Source organism: Rana temporaria, chromosome 5 (assembly GCF_905171775.1).
Source record: "Rana temporaria chromosome 5, aRanTem1.1, whole genome shotgun sequence".
NCBI lineage: Eukaryota > Metazoa > Chordata > Amphibia > Anura > Ranidae > Rana > Rana temporaria.
The window spans coordinates 290,360,461-290,379,387 of NC_053493.1; the positions used below are offsets into that span (position 1 = coordinate 290,360,461).

General features: G+C 48.0%; 1 protein-coding gene across 1 annotated transcript in view; it reads right to left on the reverse strand.

Moving 5' to 3' along the window:
* Positions 1–18,927, reverse strand: part of VAPA (VAMP associated protein A) — a 90,200-nt gene that overhangs the window by 15,813 nt on the left and 55,460 nt on the right. Inside the window, exon 4 of the mRNA XM_040353960.1 lies at positions 15,664–15,744. Within this exon, the coding sequence (XP_040209894.1) occupies positions 15,664–15,744 (81 nt within the window). The remainder of the gene's footprint in view (positions 1–15,663; positions 15,745–18,927) is intronic.

Consider the following 18,927-nt stretch of genomic DNA (forward strand, 5'->3'; position numbering starts at 1 on the left):
ACCCATAGTGGGAGTACCTCAGTTTTGTAGCAAGCAATATGCATCCCAAAATTCCCCAAAAGAGGGGTGGGAGCTCTGTGTCCCGTGATGTACTACAAGAAAAGGATTTTACAGGTAAGCTGTTATTAAAAATCCCTTTTTCTTTATCGTACATCACGGGACACAGAGCAGCATAGCCATTACATATGGGATGTCCCCAAGCAATGCAAATGAGGGGAGGGAAAACAACCATGCACAGAAAAAAACAGCGGGTGCCATAGGACAAGAGGATCTTATACTGCGGCCTGCAGAACCGCCTGCCCGAAGGCTGAATCAGCGTTCCTCCTAACGTCCATTTGATAAAATTTAGCGAACGTATGAACCGACGACCAGGTCGCTGCCTTGCAGACTTGGGCCATGGAGACCTGGTGATACGCTGCCCAAGAGGCGCTCACGGCTCTTGTGGAATGAGCCTTGATCGACAAGGGCGGGCTCTTACCTTTCAGGCCGTAGGCCTGTACAATCACTTGTCTAATCCACCTGGAAATGGTGGCTTTAGACGCTGCCTGACCTTTTTTAGGTCCCTCCGGCAGAATAAATAAGACTTCAGTCTTGCGAATCTGGGCTGTGGCCTTTAGATAAATCTTAACAGCCCTAACCACATCTAAGGAATGTAGGAGTCTCTCCTTCTTAGAAGAAGGTTCAGGAAAAAAGGACGGAAGAATTAAGTCCTGATTCAAATGAAAGCTAGATACCACCTTTGGTAGGAAGGACGGATGTGGCCGAAGAACAACCCTGTCCTTATGTACAATCAAGTACGGTGTCTTGCATGACAAGGCTGCCAGTTCTGATACCCTTCTGGCGGAAGCCATAGCGACCAAAAAAACTAGTTTCCTAGTCAACAAGACCAGCGGGATTTCAGACAGCGGTTCAAAGGGCTGGCTTTGCAAAGCCGAGAGAACCAAGTTTAGATCCCAAGGATATAGGGGAGCTTTAATCGGAGGGTTAATCCGAATGACCCCCTGCAAAAAAGACTTCATTAAGGAGTGAGAGGCCAGAGGTCTCTGAAAGAAAATGGATAGGGCCGAGACCTGTCCTTTGACTGTGCTAATAGCCAGTCCCTTTTCTACTCCTAATTGTAGGAATTCCAGGATTCTCCCAATGACATACTTGCGGGGATGCCATCTCTTAGCCTCGCACCATGTAATGTAAGCCTTCCACACCCTATAGTATATAAGCCTAGAGACTGGCTTTCTTGCATTAATCAGGGTGGGAATGACCCGGCCAGAGAGGCCCCTGTTTCTAAGAATTAGGGATTCAGCCGCCAGGCCGTCAAATTTAGGGCCTGTAAGGCAGGATGGAAGAACGGTCCTTGTGAGAGGAGGTCCGGCCTTAACGGGAGGACCCAAGGTTCTTCCACTGCCATCCTTATTATTAAGGAGTACCAAGGCCTCCGGGGCCACGCGGGGGCTACTAGAATCGTTGGTTTGTGCTCCACCTGAATTCTGAGAAGAAGACGGGGTAGCATCCGTAACGGAGGGAAGGCGTAGATCAGTGCAAACTGATGCCAAGGACATACTAGGGCGTCCGTCCCGTAGGCCAATGGATCCCTTGTCCGTGACACGAACCTGGTCAATTTCGTATTGAATCTGGAGGCCATTATGTCCACCTCCGGGACTCCCCATCTTTGGCAGATGGCCTGAAATACCTCGGGATGGAGGGACCATTCTCCCGGAGACATCTGATGGCGGCTGAGGAAATCCGCCTGCCAATTGTCCACCCCGGGGATAAACACTGCTGAAATGCAGGGAACATGGGACTCTGCCCAAGCAAAGATCCGGTCCACCTCCTTCTGGGCTGCTTGACTTCTGGTGCCGCCCTGGTGGTTTATGTAGGCCACAGCCGTGGCGTTGTCGGACTGTATCCTCACAGGGGAGTCCTGTAATACATCTGTCCATGCAACTAGAGCTAACCGGATTGCTCGTATCTCCAGAACATTTATCGACAGGATCGATTCTGCTCTTGACCACTTCCCTTGCTGGGTCAATCCGTCCAGGACTGCGCCCCACCCCAAAAGACTCGCGTCTGTAGTCACAATCCTCCATGAAACTGGACAGAACGACCTTCCCTTCAAAAGGTTCTGTGGGACCAGCCACCAGCACAGACTCTGACGGGCTGCCTGGGACAGGGATATGGGAAGATCCAAGGCCTGGATTCTCTTGTCCCAAGCTGCGAGAATTGCTTTCTGCAATTTTCGGGAGTGGATCTGGGCGTAGGGCACTGCCTCGAAGGTGGCCACTAGCTTGCCCAAGAGGCGCATACACAGGCGAACTGTTGGCCTTGCGCGGCTTAGAACCACCTGGATCAATTCCTTTATAGAATCCACCTTGGACTGGGGAAGAAAGACCTTCTGCTGCATAGTATCTAGAATTAACCCAAGATACTCCAACCTTCTTGTGGGCTGCAAGGCCGACTTGTCCTGATTTAGAACCCAACCCAGGGATTCTAGATAATTTACCACTAAGCAAACTGCCTGTTTTAGGCTGGCTACTGAAAGATCGACGACTAATAGATCGTCTAGATAAGCCATAACCAGGATCCCCTGGGATCTTAGGTTGGCCAACACCGGGGCCAAGATTTTGGTGAAGACCCGGGGAGCCGTGGCTAGCCCGAAGGGCAAGGCCGTGAACTGAAAATGCCGATGGCCTAAGGCAAACCGGAGGTACCTGAAATGGCCGGGGTAGATTGGCACGTGCAGGTATGCATCCTTGATGTCGATGGATGCGAGAAATTCTTTTCCCTGTAGGGCGGCCATCACTGAACGAATGGACTCCATACGGAAGGAGCGAACCCTTAAATAACGGTTCAGGGTTTTTAGATCCAATATTGGTCTTACATCGCCGTTGGGCTTTGGGACTATAAATAGATTTGAATAAAATCCTTGTCCGCGCTCCTGAGATGGTACTTCCATAATCACTTGTTGATCTAAGAGGCGATCTAGGGCTGCTAGAAGCGAGACCCTTTTCTTTGGATCGCTTGGGAGCCTGGACTCCTGGAAGTGAGGAGGGGGAAACCCCAAAAACTCCAGCTTGTATCCCTGAGCCACTGAGGACAGAACCCATTCGTCGGAGATTCTGGCCTCCCAAAGCTCCGAGAAAAAGCGGAGTCTTCCCCCCACCCGAGAGAGTGGGGGCGTCCCTTCACAGATTCGCTTTAGGGGCAGCTTTAACTGGTTTGCGAAACCACGGTTTCTTGATACCTGAAGCTTGCCCTTGCGGTCTGTTTGCGGGTGAACGGCCAGCAGGCCGTCGATACTGCCGGGAGGGTGAGGGACCTGGACCTGGAGAGTTTGGGCGCTTAAAGGTTGGCCCTCGAAACCTCTTTTTAACAGGCAGGAGAGTGCTCTTGCCACTGGAAATCTTCTGGATATACTTGTCCAGATCATCTCCAAACAACCTCTCCCCCTGGAACGAAAACCCAGTTAAGAGTTTCTTACAGGGAGTCTCTGCCGACCAATTTTTTAGCCATAAAAGTCTTCTCATGTGAACCAGGAATAAGGATAACCGAGAAGCTTGCTGGATGGAATCCTTAATGGCATCTACGGCAAAGCATAATGCCCTAGGCAGATCAGCCAAGTCCTGTGCCTGTTGCGCCGGAAGGTCTCTTAGAACCTGTTTGGCCTGGTCCTTCAATGCCTGGCAAACTCCAATGGCGGCTACCGCTGGTTGCACTACAGCCCCTGCGGTGGCAAAGGAAGATTTTAGCAGAGTTTCAAGCCTTTTATCGACAGGATCCTTAAACATGTGAATGTTGTCTACCGGACACGTCAAGGACTTATTGACACATTAAAAGGCTGCGTCCACAGTAGGGACAGTCCATTTTTTTGAAAACCCTTCTTCTAAAGGATATAAAACTGAAAACCTCTTAGGAGGAAGAAAGATCCTATCTGGTTTGGCCCAATCCTGAAAGATTAGGTCCCTCAGCAAGGGATGGACCGGAAAAACCGCACTGGTTTGGGGAGCTTTTAAGGAACCAAGGGAGGATACGGTAGCCTGAGGTTCAGGCAAGGGTAATTTAAATGCCGTCCGCACCATGTCCGCTAAGGACTGTATCCATAGTCTCTCTGCCTGAGAGGCTGAGAACGGTTCCTCTATTGTGGATTCTTCCGAACCCTGTTCCAGGGGGTCATCCCCCTGCTCCGCCAAGAAATCAATTTCTTCTTGGGAAAGGACCTCCTCATCTGGAGAGTCGACCCTAGGGGAAGGGGACCTAGTCCGTTTCTTCCCGGGAAATGATGCGGCTAATAAAGCAGTCATCCTTTGCTCAAATCCGCCTAAGGTGGCGGCTAACATCTCCTCCGTAACAAAGGAGGGAGTTGGTTGGGTAGGGCCAGCCGTAGCACCTAGCAACCCCAAAGGCTCAACTGGGCTAACGACCTCTGGTCTGTCCGGGGAGGAAGGCACTGCAGAGGTCTGGCCAAGATCCTCCGAACCCGATGGGGAACCCTTCTGCTTTTTTGTAGCCTTAGCATTTTTGGAGCTTCCCGCGCCCTTAGGAGCCATCTATACAAACCCAAGGTACTCCGCTAAACACCACTGACTGTTTTAATCAGCAGAGACACAAAAACACCTCTTTGAAAAAAAAAAAAAAAAAAAGTGTCAAAAAAATTAATAGGTTAGGGTGCTGTTAGATTATTAAACTTCCCATAACCTAATAAAGATGGACAATACAACGCCCCAAGGGCTTGCAACTCACACAAAATGAGCTAAGTAAAGCCACCTTTATGCTGATCTGGGATAGAGCCGTGGGTAGCAAGGCTCAGACTGCTGCAAGTACACCGGCCTTTTAAACAAGAAACGAGCCGCAGGCTCTTTAAGAAAAACGTGTACTTCACCAGATCCACCACCGGGTGTCACTCTCCCTTTGCAAGGTACTGCTCTCACGCAGTTAACCTGCCGCTGCTCCGTGTCCCACGGCGACCCAGATCGACTGCCAGCCTAATATAGGCTCTCAGAGCAGGAAGAGGGACCGCCCCGAAAAAACTCCGCCTCCTCAACGCAGCGTCGCCGCGTCTATTTACACCGTGCGCGCGCGCCCGTTCCGGACGCTGCTGGAGGAGCAGAGACACACGTGGGCTGCAGGGGAGTGAGACGCCCGAACAGGCTTACGGGGGAGCTATGTAGCTGCGCGGATGGTAAGACCTCCATGCTACACAAGTGACCCCCCCTAGCGCAATAGCAGCTCTTATTGTAAACCTTATGGTATGCAGCCGTCTACCAGAACCAGCCAGGGGAAACATTAATGGGTACATAGAAACCATCCTGTCATTCAGACTTTGTGGAATGAGGCGCCCATGCACAGAGGCATAAAGCGGGCTAAACCCAGAGTCCCCTGTGGGGGCCTGCTGACAAACCAAGTTCCGCAGGCCCCCTCTTACCTTCTCCACGCCGCAGGGTATTGCCAACTGCAAGAGGCCCAATCTTCCCCCTAAAACGTGGGTAACGTCATAGACCTTCAGGTACCGGGGTCCAGATTAGGAACACCACACTCCTGGACCTATATAGCACTGCTGGCAACAGGAATTACTTGGTTGCAGGAAACCAGTCCTGGAACCCAGAGTCCAGCTCTCGCAAAGGAGAAGCGTTATAGGCAAAACCCCCTCCAGGACCTGGGGGCCCGGGTACCGTCCACTTTGGCTATGAAGCACCTTGGACGGATCCGGTCAGCTTGCCCTGGTCCAGAGGACAACTATAGGCAGAGCTCTTCAATGCACCAACACCTAAGACACTGGCGAAAAAACTGAGGTACTCCCACTATGGGTGGGGGTTATATAGGGAGGGAACTTCCTGTCGGAGAGTGCCAGTGTCCATCACCTGAAGGTGCACTATATAACCCATATGTAATGGCTATGCTGCTCTGTGTCCCGTGATGTACGATAAAGAAATCCTATTTTCTCTTCTGTTCATGGACGAACACAGCAGCAATTGACCTTAGGGACGTCCCCAAGCAGTGTCAAAAAATTCGAGGGGTGGAGAAAAAACACAGCAATTAAGCTTCACCCCAAAGAAACCGAGGAGGAACTTCAACCTGAAACAGCCGCCTGCAAAACCTTGCGGCCAAAGGAGGCATCCGCAGATGCACTCACATCCACCTTGTAAAACTTGAAAAGGTGTGGATTGACGACCAGATCGCTGTCTTACCCACCTGTAAAACAAATGCCTGATGGCGGAAAACCCAAAAGGGATCAACCGCCCTGGTCGAATGCGCTGTAACCAGAAAGGGAGGCGCCCGCCCCTTTAGGGCATAGGCCTGGAGCACGACCTGTCTGAACCACCTGAAAATGGAGGCCGACGAGACCGCCAGACCTTTCTCAGGACCATTCACTGACATGAACAGTGAGTCCGATCTCCGGAACGGAGCCGTAGCAGACAAGTACGCCCGTAGGACTCGCACCACGTCCAAGGGAAGTAACGTGGCCTCCTTCGAGTTCTTCGGCTGAGGACATAAGGATAGTAAAACAATGTCCTCATTATAAAAGAGCCCTGCAAGACAAGGCCGACAGATCAAAAACTCGTCTGACCGAAGGAATGGCTACTAAAAAAAAAAGACCACCCTCTAGGACAGAGAGAAAGAGGAATCTCCCAAATGTCCTCAAATAGGGCCCTTTTGAAGTACCGAGAGGACCGAATTCAAGTCCCACGGAGGCAGTGGAGGAAACACAGGAAGGTCACAAGTCTGACCCCCTGTACAAACGTACGCACCAGGGAGTGCGTCGCCAACGGTCGCTGAAAATAAACAGCCAAGGCCGAAATCTGACCCATAACCATACTTAAGCCGAGAGCTGGACCCACTCCCCGCTGTAGGAACAGCAGCATCTGGGACAGCACGTATGTGCGGGGGTGTCCTTTCATCTCTGCACACAGAGAGATGTAGGCCTTTCACGTATGATGGCAAATCCTACGTGAAGTAGACTTCTGTGCAAGTAACATGGTAGAGATCACCGTGTCCGACGGACCTCGGACCTCCAGCTCCTCCACCTCCAGCTCCCAACAGCCATGCCGTTAAAGCCAGCGACTGTAAAGCAGGGTGAGAAAAAATCGGACCCTGCGACAGAAGATCTACTCTCAGGGGTAGAATCCAAGGGACGTCTGCCACCAGATGCACCAGGTCCACGTACCAGGAAAGGCACGGCCAATCCGGAGCGACCAGGATTGTTGGCATCCCCTCCGCTTCTACTCTGCGCAACAGCTGAGGGAGAAGCTTCAGAGGAGGGAAAGCGTAGATTTAGGCGATAGTGACCCCACAGTGACGCGTCCGCCCAAGGGTCTCTTGACCTGGCCACAAAACGTGACCCCTTTCCGATTGAGACGGGACGCCTGAAGGTCCACGCCTGGCGTGCCTCATTTTTGGCACAACTCTGAAAACACTTCCTAGTGCAATGACCATTCTCCCTGGTCCAGTGTTTGGCGACTTAGGTAGTCTGCTTGCCAACTCTGCACCCCCAAATGTACACGCCCGACAGAGCCGGAGCGTACCTTGTGGCTCACCGGAGGATGTGTGCAACTTCCACCACCGCAGCCGAGCTCCGCGTGCCCCCTTGATGGTAGACATAAGCCACGGCTGTGGTGTTGTTGGACTGAATCCTGACTGAACGGTCCTGCAGACCCAGAAACCACTTGGGGAGACGCAGCCTGATAGCCCGGAGCTCCAGGACATTGACTGGCAGACGGGACTCCATCCGAGTCCAGCGCCCTGGGCTGACTGGACACTCCAGAACGCCTCCAGCCGGAGAGGCTGGCATCCATCGTGACCACTGTCCGATAGCATGGCAAAAATAATTTCCCGGTCGGAAGTACCGGAGATGTCAGCCACCACACTAGAGAGGACCTGACCAGGCGACTTCACCCAAATCTAGTAATCCAAAAACGAAGGGAGCTTGTCCCAACGTGACAGATTCTCTTTCTGTAACACTTGGGTGTGGAATTGGGCACTTCGAAAGAGGCTACCAGGGGATCCAGAATTCTCTTGCAAAGGCGAAGCGACGACCATTGCTGGGTCGCAAACCGCTGCACCGCAGATTGCAGTGTCTGGAGTTCTTCCGTCGGGAGAAAAAACTCGCTTCTGAGGAATCCAGGACCAACCCCAGGTATTCCATCGCTAGGACGGAACCAACATTGACTCCTGGGCATTCAGTAGCCACCCGAATCTTTTGGAGGGGCTGGCAGGTGATGAACCCATCCTCTCCTAAGTCTGAGCTTAAAGAAGCTCTCAGGAGAAAGTTGTCCAGGTATCCCACAATAGTGCACAAAAACAAAGAAAATACGGCGCTCAAAAACCCATATACCAATAGGTAATATTGATCTATATAAATGGTGACAACCAATAAGTAACGTGAAAAATGTGTGACACAATTAAGATGCTCAACATTAAAATTATTAGTATGATGTTGGTGAAAAGTCCATAAGCACAATCCTTATCCAATCCAATAAATGAAAGAGAGTTCATGTGAAACTGATAAGTGAAAAGTGAATCAGAGATCCTCCACCGGAAAAAGCACCCAAATATTGAGATGTAGTCTCCTTACTGGATCATTAGATCGTATTTCAACGATCATATGAGGCTCAGGGACCTTTAAAGTCTTCCCAATGAGACTGACTCTGAGTGTAGAAGGTGTAAACAGCAATTCCAAATCCTGTATGCTTCAGAAAAGCTTCAATAGGACAATAGCCATTCGGGCTCCCATGGAATGAAAAGAACAGGGGGACCACATAGTGTAAAACCGCTTGATATCGGATTTAATGTAAAAATAGTAGTGCACTTACAATTATGTAGAAATAAAAGCGCAATAAAACATAAGAGGAAGCGGCGTCTCCTCCACGCTTCCTTCGTTCGTCTGCTTGTCTCCGTGCAGTACGTGATGACGTCACTCAGCTAAGCCACTCCTATGCGTTTCGTCATCAACAGGACGTCGTCGGGGATAGGCTCTTGTAGGAAAGAAAAACTTTTTTCTATTATCCCACAATAGTGATTCCACGCTGCCTTAGCAGGGCCAGAATCGGAGCGAGCACCATTGTGAAAACTCGTGGTGCCGAAGCCAGGCCGAAGGGGAGGGCCACAAACTAAAAAAGGTCCTCTTCGACCGCAAAACTGAGAACTCTCTGGTGTTTCACGTGTATGGGAATATGCAGGTACGCGTCCTGAGTACCCAAGGACGCCATAAAGTCCCCCTAATGGAGAACCACCACTACCAAGCGAACAATTCCATCCTGAATCTTTGCACTTTGACAAAAGAGTTAAGGGCCTTGAGGTCCAGGATTGGACGGACCCCCTCCTTTTTTGGGGACTACAAACAGATTGGAGTAAAAACCCCTGGAACCGTTCCCTTGAAGGAACCGGTATAATCACTTCCCTGACCAGCAGATCCTGACCAGCCCCTGACAGGGCCACCCGGCGTGCTGGAGGCTGGAAGGAAAAATCTGTTTGGTGAACAAGAGAGAAACTCTATCTTGTACCCAGAGGAAATTACAGCGCAAACCCAGCGGCCGGAAAGAGGGATCTTCACCGAACCGCGCATCCGCAAAGTCGGCCCCCCACCCGAGTGTCTAGCGGGGGCAGACCTACATGCAGAAGCAGGCTTGTCCGCAGGCTTGTTGGGCTTGCGGTACCAGGTGCGGTTTTTGATCTACAGCGGGCGCCTTAGCACCCAGGAAAACGTTTTCCTGCCGCACCTGGGGGCGAAAAAAATCGCTTGGGGGAGGTAAAGGAGGAACCCTGCTTATGACGAGGCTCCTTACCCTTCCCAGATTGCAGGAGCAGAGTGCTCTTACCCCCTGTAGCATCTATAATGATGTCATCCAGGGACGCCCCACAAGGCCGTACACCCTTCAAGGGTAAGTCCTCCTAAGGACCATTAGAGGTTTTGTCCGCAGACCAACACTTTAGCCACACAAGGTGGCATAGTACCACTGTGTAGGCGGAGGCCCTGGAGAGCAAGAGGAGCGTATCCAGGGCCAATTCACAGACAAACTGCAGGCCCTGCACTAACTGGTCAGCCAGGCCCACACGGAGCTCAGGAGCATTATGCGCCTCCAGCTCCTGCAGCAGGGACTTTGCCCGCTCGGTAATTGTGACACTAGAGCTCCGGCCAAAACCGGTCTCACTGCCGACCCCACTACTGTGAACATGGAGCGGGCCACGGCCTCAGCTCTCCTATCTGCGGGGTCCATAAAGGTGGGAGCCCCTTCCACAGGTAACGTGGTAGACTTGTTCAGTCTGGACAAAGGGGGGGTCCGCTGATGGAGGACTTTTTTTTTTTTTTTTTAAGTCTTCCTCAAGAGGATAACGGACCGCAAAGTATTTTGGTACATCAAAAACTTTCTGCGGCCGATTACATTCCTTGTATAATATTGTGTCCAGGTAAGTAACACAAGGAAACACTTTTGCGGTGCGGGGCGGCGTGCGGAACCCAAAAGGGACCGGCATCTCTGATGTCTCCGCCGTCCACAAGTTTTTGAGTATCCCACACCGCAGTGATAAAAGCTCCAACAAAACGCCTTATCAAGCGTTGACCGTGAAGCAGAGTCATCCTCACTGACCGTGTGGGCTAAGCCTGCAACATCTGACATGACAGAACCAGAGCCAGCGGCAGGGTCTGGTTCCGTGTCAGAGCCGTTCCCAGAAGCAGGCGCAGGGAGGGGGTTTTACCCCCCCTTCTGGACGCTTGTCACTTCAATCCTGGCGATAAACGCCTAAGGGACTGCCGTATGGGCTCTACAGAGACCGCAGGGGCACTACGGGTTAACTCAGGCATGGTTGAGGTAGAAGCCTCTGTTCAGACTCCATGTTGACCCACCGATATGCCGCCCTAGTACTGCAAGGCAGAGACCCACAGGTCACCCTCCCGGCCGCAAAACAGAGAGCAGGGGGCCCCCAGGTAACTCACCACCCGGCCAGGCTGTAGTGCTGCTGAAGCACTGAGAGTGCTGTCCGCTCTGCGCCGTCCCTCAGGAAGCAATTTGCGGGCTGAAAAATAGCGGCCGTACACGTGTTTAAAGCAACAGTGACACAGCAGAAAACACAGCCCAGCACACACAGCAACTCCAGTACAACAAATTAATTAGAAGGGAGAAGCTGCTGCTCCAGGTGAGCACATCTGAGCAATCAATGTCCTCTCAGAAACAGGTGGGTGCCTGCAATGCATGAGGCAAAAACTTGAAGGCATGGTATGGACAGCCGCACACCAATGAATCTTAAAAAAGCCTTTAATGGTGAAAAAGGAAAGGCACTACAAAAAATGAATAGCACCACACAGCAGCACAGCCCCCGTAGTGACAGAGCCCCAGGCGGACCCCCCCCCCCCTTACAGCCGCCATCCAGCATGGGGAAGGAGGGAGAGGAAGGGAGAGAGGAAAGCAGGGCGGACCCTCATTCGACCTCCCCAGGAAGGCACCAGCCATACCATTCCGGACAGAACCAACGTCCGCTAAACGGCATGGCTGTCGGCCAGACACACTGTGACAAAGCCATAGAGACCGGTCATATGTGTGCCCTGGAACATGTAGTTCCCCGGCCACCCCTGGAGCAACGGGGCATGTCGTGGACGACCCAGAGCTGAGCTAAGGGCCGGCACACGATTGATGGCCGAGCATGGGGGGACTACAAGGGCCGAGATCCAGCCTGTCACCCAGTCGGCAGTTGATAGTAGAATCTCAGGATTCAAAAATGCAGGAAAAAAACAAACTAAAAATCGCAAAAAAAAAAAAAATTGCAAAAAAATGCCAGAGTACATGTACTCCAGAAGACCATGTCTACTCCTGACGCTAGACAGAAAAAAAATGGAGCTGCTGAGTCAGAGCGTGGGTTATACCCGGGGGACCACGCCCCCTGGGAGGAGCTGCACTGAAAAGTGTTTTAACACTTGAAGTGCTGTTTTTTCTGCCTAGTCTCTCCTGGAAGGAAGGATATAATACCCCAAGGTCAATTGCTGCTGTGTCCGTCCATGAACGGAAGAGAAAGAAAGCCACCCAGTGTTTCAACTATCATGTGATCTGCTGTTATTGGTCACAGTGTACCGGCAGCGGGTCGGTACACTGATCAGTCATTGGCTGCGTTTGATGGACACAGTCGATGAAATTGATTGCCTCAACGTGGCCCCACAGCCATCATATGACGTCAATCCGGATTGATGAACATCCCGCCCAGTCGTCATTTTGCTATAGGCCGGACGGACAGATGTTAAATAGGAGTGGATAACATTTACATATAGATATGTTAACATCTCAAAAACTCATCAAAGCTGCATACATTTGGATCACCCCAATATTCCTTAATATATCCGGGGGAAAAATTAAAAAAAATAAAAAAGCGAATACATCTCTGCAATACATGCACATTTCCCACTTTGAACCCTTCAAGAATGCTGCAATTCAGAAATAAAATACTTCTAACTCATGATAAAAGTTATAAGTTAATATAACATATTTGGTGGGACTGCCCCATTATACAACCCTTTTGGAGTGATGTTCACCGCATTATCCCTCTTATCACATCCTATTCTCCAGATTTTTCCGCTGCCCAATTCCTGCTACACCATACCTCATTACCACAACACATATACAAAAATACGTTGATACTGCCACTGATTAATGCAGCCAAGCTCTGTATCCCGACACACTGGAAGGACACTTCCCCTCCTAGTATTTTGGAATGGCTCCGGAGAATTGAACGAACTGCGGAAATAGAGGATCTAATTTTTCAATCATTGGATTCCCCTACTAAGTTTCGTGATAAATGGAATAGCTGGACAAGCTTTACTGGATCTAATGAATATCTTAACCTAACTCTTCACTCTAGACGTTAATTGAATTTGTTCCGATTTCATCTGCGAAATGTTTTTTTTATTTTTTTATTATTACATTATGACCCCCTCCCCCCCTTATTTATTTATTTTTTTCTCCCTTTTTATTGTTATTATCTCCTTTTTTAATTTAATCATTTCCATTACAATAAATTGTAATGTCCTTCGATATAACTGTTCTCATTTTATATGTAATTGGAATTGGAATATGCATTTAAATGACTTATACTGTTCTATGGATATTATTAATCCACCCCATTTCATCTAATGCTTATCTTGATGTACTCTCACGTATGTATTGCTTTGTTATATGATTTCTTCAGAAATACCAATAAAATGTTTAAACAAAAAAAAAGTTATAAGTTAAACGCTCATCAATAGAATAGGCTGTAGGGACAGTCACCTATAAAATTCCACCCACTTCCAGCTAGGCTCAGATTTGTAGAAAGCAATAGGGAGATCAGAAAGGAGGGTCCTGTGTCACGTACTGCGCTCCAAGAAACAGATTTGACTGGTAAATAAAACTATGAGACCTTCAACAGGGAAGAGAGGAACCCTATCCTTTAGGCAACAGAGCTAATAACATGTCTGATCTTTCCATCAATGATGGAGCAAGGAGACCCTTGTGGGAAACAAAGAATAAATCAGATTACCTAAAAGTGGCATTAGCAGAGAGATAAATTGCTCACTGCACATACCATATCCAAATAGTAGAGATAATTTCCTTAAGATGGTTCAGAGTTCATGAGGAAGGAAGGAAAATATCTTTATCACGATGGAAAACAAAGACTACCTTTGAGAGAAAAGCAGCCTGAAAGTGCCCAGGACAGCCATTTCCCTGTGCAACACTAACATAGGGCTCCTTACAAGATAAGGCCACCAACTCAAACTCTTCTTGCAGAGGTCTTAAGAACCATCCATGAGTGTAAAGGAAGGATTCCATAACTATGGTGTTTAAGGGTCTTCAAAGTTTTTTTTTCAAAGGAACTGTAAAGGGTTTTTGAGTAGAAACCTTGATGGTGTTCTCATTTTTTTAGCTTCTGGAAACACTCTGGACAAGAAAGCCAATAAGGCCAACAGACATGCCCCTACTTCGAGAAGTGGGTGCATCCTATCATTTGGCTGGTAACTAATATACTACAACCCTCAGAGTACCCATTAGTAGTGCAAGGAGATGATGCCTAGGTGCAAACACCTGCAGGTCACTGTAACCCAGGATCAAAAACAATAGTATGCCTTTAGGATCAAAAACCAGGAGGAGATATCGCTCGACTGGTGCTCTGGATGCAACGTGGAAGAGGCAGGGCATGTATATGCAAACACCCTACTCAAAGCAAGGTATCACAAGTGGTAGTACAGCATCATAAGCAAGGGCAGTGCAACAGTGCTACTACAGTTTGCCCTCCAAAAGGGACATCCAAATGGCACAAAAACACCATTAACCTTGGAAATTATGGACAGTAAAAATGTCATAGAGAAGGTGGAAGGCATAATTGTCTCCCCACCAAAAGGGGAAAAGTAATAGGCACCCTGGGACTGAATGTTTAAAGGGCTTCTGCCCTGTGTATCCATCACATCAGTTGCAGGAATAAGGGGTATATACATAATCCAAAGTAAAAGCCAACAAGGTCTTTACAGGCAAAATCAACATTCTTCAGCACATGGTCCAGGTCCAAGGACCACCTTTATGACATGTTTCACCTGATAGCTTAATCAGAGGAAAATAAATAAGGGGAAGTTAACCCCTTACTGTCTTTGCCCATGCCATGGTGGGAATACCCCCTTAAGGGTCTCCGGAGACTGGTCTCCGCACCAGGCAGCCCTTGGCTATGGACCTGTAAAGCACACTGCGCGCAATTCCACACATGGGCCATGGGGAGCACCCACAGCAGGACCCAGTGCATAGCAATATTAGAGGCCAGCTCACATCTTCTATCAGGCAGGGTTTGGGTATGTTTTCCCAAAGCTGCAACTCGGCAGTAGAGAACGTAGCTGGGATGACAACACGGTTTCTAATTTCAATGCAACAGAAGTATTGTTCAAAAACAAATTATGAGCACAATGGATTTCTGGTAAATCAACAGGTCCTTTTCTGTACTTGCAACAAAGTATGTTAAAAGTTGCATGGCATATACTGCAGTACTGTATTTTTTGCCAATACATAACTCCCCCCCCCCCCCCACTGGCTGTTCTATAATCCAACTAACAGGTATATTCATTAATAGCTTGTGGAATGCATCTTATGGGTTTGGGTTTTTTTCCTCCATCATACTTACCTAGATGTATGCAGCATCGGTCCCCCAGCGCCTCTACACTGAGAACCGAGCCAGCGAACATCGCAGATTGCTTGGTTCTCACAGCTCCCTGAGCAGAGAGCTGCTGACTGTCAAATCGGCAGCTCTGCTCCTCTACGCTCACTGGAGCGATGAGCTGTGGAGGATCGGGGAGCGGCCGTCTCAGTCTAAGACGGGTGTCAGTCCAGACACCTGGTGGATCCAGACTTTGTCGCGATGCCTGGACTGATATTCCTGACTTCAGCAGAGAGCGGATTTCAGCCTGCTCTCTGCTGAAACCGGGTCACAGGAGTGCAAAACGAATTACACTTTTAAGATCCATAGGAGAAGCCCAGCCAAATGATCTTTGGCTGGACTTCTCCTTTAAGTGACTGTTATAAGACCATTGTGTCAGTTACAAGATCATTGTGTTTGTAAAGTGTACACTGCTCTAGAAAACCCTTCACACAGCTACAGTCCAAAAAAATACACAGCAGCAATATAGAAAACAACCTTATCATGTTATGACATTATAATGAATAAATGCTAACTTACCGGTTTTTCATGTTCATGTGGCATGTCAAACACACACTTTAACTTAGAATCCATAAGATCATCAGGTTTTGCTTCCTTCCACTACAAATCACAAAACCATCACATTAGGTAATGCAAGATTGCAACAAATTAGCTATTATTACTGTTGTACAAATCAATACAGAACACTGCACAAAGCAAATAGAAAGTTAGCATAGAATTCAACCTTTTGCATTTATAGGCATAGCCCACCCATGCCTATTAAAAAAAAAAAAAAAAAAATTACATTTTTGCATGGGGATCGCAGAGCATTGCAACTGCAGGGAGGCTTGACCCAGCCACAGGTTTGTATGAAGATCCATGGTACCGTTGTGGGTTGGAGCAAGTAAACAGTGAACTATAAGTACGGTGACATCTCCGCACTCATGCTCCACTGACATCTAATGCCCCGTACACACCATCACTTTATGTGATGAAAAAAAACGACACTTTCTGTGAAGTAAAAAATGACATTTTTGAAACTTCAATTTTCAAAGACGAAGTTGCCTACACACCATCGTTTTTCTCACAATGTTCTAGCAAAGTGAGGTTACGTTCCACCACATTTTACCATTGAAGTAGCTTCTGGGCATGCGTGGATGAAAAAACGTCTTACAAAACGACGTTTTTTGCTACACACGGTCAATTTCTGTGAAGTAAAAAGTGCACTTTTGAAAAACGACACATAAAATTGAAGCATGCTTCAATTTTTTTTGGTCGTTTTTTACAAGACATAAAACGACGTTTTCCCCCACACACAGTCAATTAAAGTGACGTTTTTAAAAACGTCATTTTTTTTCATCACATAAAGTGATGGTGTGTACGCGGCATAAGAGTCTCTTCTGTGTCGTCAGATGAAACCTGTAGTTTTTCTATTCACAGATCATGTGAATGGATGAACAGGCTGTGTGGGCAGACACTAACAAGTCAGAAAAAAATCATATTCACGCCACACATTTTCAACCCACAATACATCTATTTTAATAAAGCAAATAAAACGTATTTTAAAGCATAGTTTCACCTTTTGACAAAAAATAAATGTACATATTTTGCAGGTAAAAGAAAAATGTATTTAATATTTTTTGTTGTAGGAACCTGTAAAGCATTGCATCAGCCAGATCGCTGATGCCATGCAGACCTGTCAGTGTATCTGCTTGCTCATACCTTGTACAAGCAAGCCAATGCACTGACAGGAAGAATCTGAACTACCACAGTGCCATGGTAGTTCAATGAGAACTACAAGCCAACAGCCGCTAAGGCTATCGGGACTTGTAGTTTTCCATGGCCACGTTTTATTTAAATTGTGACAGCTAACAGGGGGACAGAAGATCCCCCACTAGCTGTCAAAGTGGGGGCCAGTTCAGTCATAACACTTTTACAACCTCAATATGGATGTAACATGTTATGAAAGGTGAACCTATCCTTTAACAGACTGTTTCTCTAGTTTAGTCTAGTTGGCAACGTACATCACGGAGGCGACTTTAGTGGTTACCTAAAGCTATGGCAGTGGCATTGACACTGTCCATCTGGGGCCCGGGGCAATACCTACCACCTCCATAGTTCTGTTCACCCTGAGAAGAGGTGGGAGAGTATGCCAGGTGTGCAGACAGGTAGTAACCAAACCAATCATGAGTTAAGCAGACCCAATCTATACCGCTACAAATGAATAACCCTCTAGGATTGGGACTATGTAGGCACGTCGCAAAAATGTTGTTAAGTATTAACTTAAAAAATATAACATTTGATACAAAAGGGATTAAAAAAACGTCTGAAAATACAAATATTGCAGCAAGAGACATACAAAAAATATGGTAACAATACATAAGTTGTTCAAGCATGATACGTGACACCTAAGGGCTCTTTCACACGGACCGTCTGTCCGTCTGCATCCGGTCCGTTCCGCCGAACGGAAGAAAAATAGGGTTTCTTCCGTTCAGAAAAGCGGATCCCGACTGACGCGGACGCTAGCGGATGCTCCATCCGCTAACGGACGCGTTCCCATAGGGATTCGTTACAAGTCCGTTAACGGACTTATAATGAACGGACGAACGGTCCGCTCGTGTGAAAAGACCCTAAGGCATTTTCAGACTTGTTTGTTTAATCCCTTTTGTATCAATAAATGTTATATTTTTTAATTAATACTTAAAAAAAAATCCCGGGTGGAATCCCGCTTTAAGTCAGTAGCTACTAACAGTGTAGCTGCTGACTTTTAATAAGGACACTTACCTGTCCTAGTCGCCCGCAATGTCGGTCCCCCGACGGCGATCACTCACTAAGGGAAACAGGTAGTGAAGCCTTACGGCATCACTGCTCGTTTCCTACTGCGCATGCGCGACTCGCACATCGCTTTGCAAATGGGCGGCTGCCTCCTGGGATACACACAGTTCCCAGAAGGCAGCGCGGCTTATTCACAAGAAGACACAGCGACACAGCAGATCCTCTGCGGTGGAAGAAGAGGCAGAAGAGCTACTTCTGCATAGCAACAGTCCTTTCAAGTGAGTATATATAAAAATAAAAAAATAATCCAAATGTTTTATTTATTTTAGGATTTTTAATGGAAAGAAAAAAAAAAACGGGTGGACCTCCACTTTAACAATTTTTGGATAGTGCCTAAATAGTCCCAATCCTAGAGGGTTATTTGTTTGTCACCCGACAACACCTTTATACAGAATGCCCTACAAGCAGACAGAGCACCAGAAGGAGAATTAAAGCCAGCAGACACTACTACTTGTCTGGCCACAGGTTTGAGTTAGTACTAAAGCAGGCCTCAATGGTGTGCAACTACACCCCTGTTAGAGTTAATATTTCCCTTATATTAGGCCTTTCACATAAAAAAAATGTTTAAGGCTCTATGCACACTAGCTTAAAAAAATGCTCCTAGCAGCAGCTTTTGTGCCATTTTTTTCTGCAAGTAGTGTTATCTCTTTTGTCTACACAAACTATTTTAGCCTAGAAGTGTTTTTTGAAGCTTCAGCTTTTAGGAATAGGAAAAACAAAAACAACCCTGTTCTTGGGAGCGATTTGCTGGCTGAAAAAAAAAAGGGAAGACTACGACAGCCCAACAAGCTCATAAACACTGCTAAGCACCGGTCTTAGCAGTGGTTTTGTTTCTAAAAGCGGGTGGCCGCCAGCATCCTTAACCAGTGAACAGCTGTTTTTTAAGTAACGGACCGGCAAGCCAGCTGTCACGTCCTTAACGGATGACTCCTCAGCTGTCAGCGGGGTTCCCTGCTGACAGCTGAATGT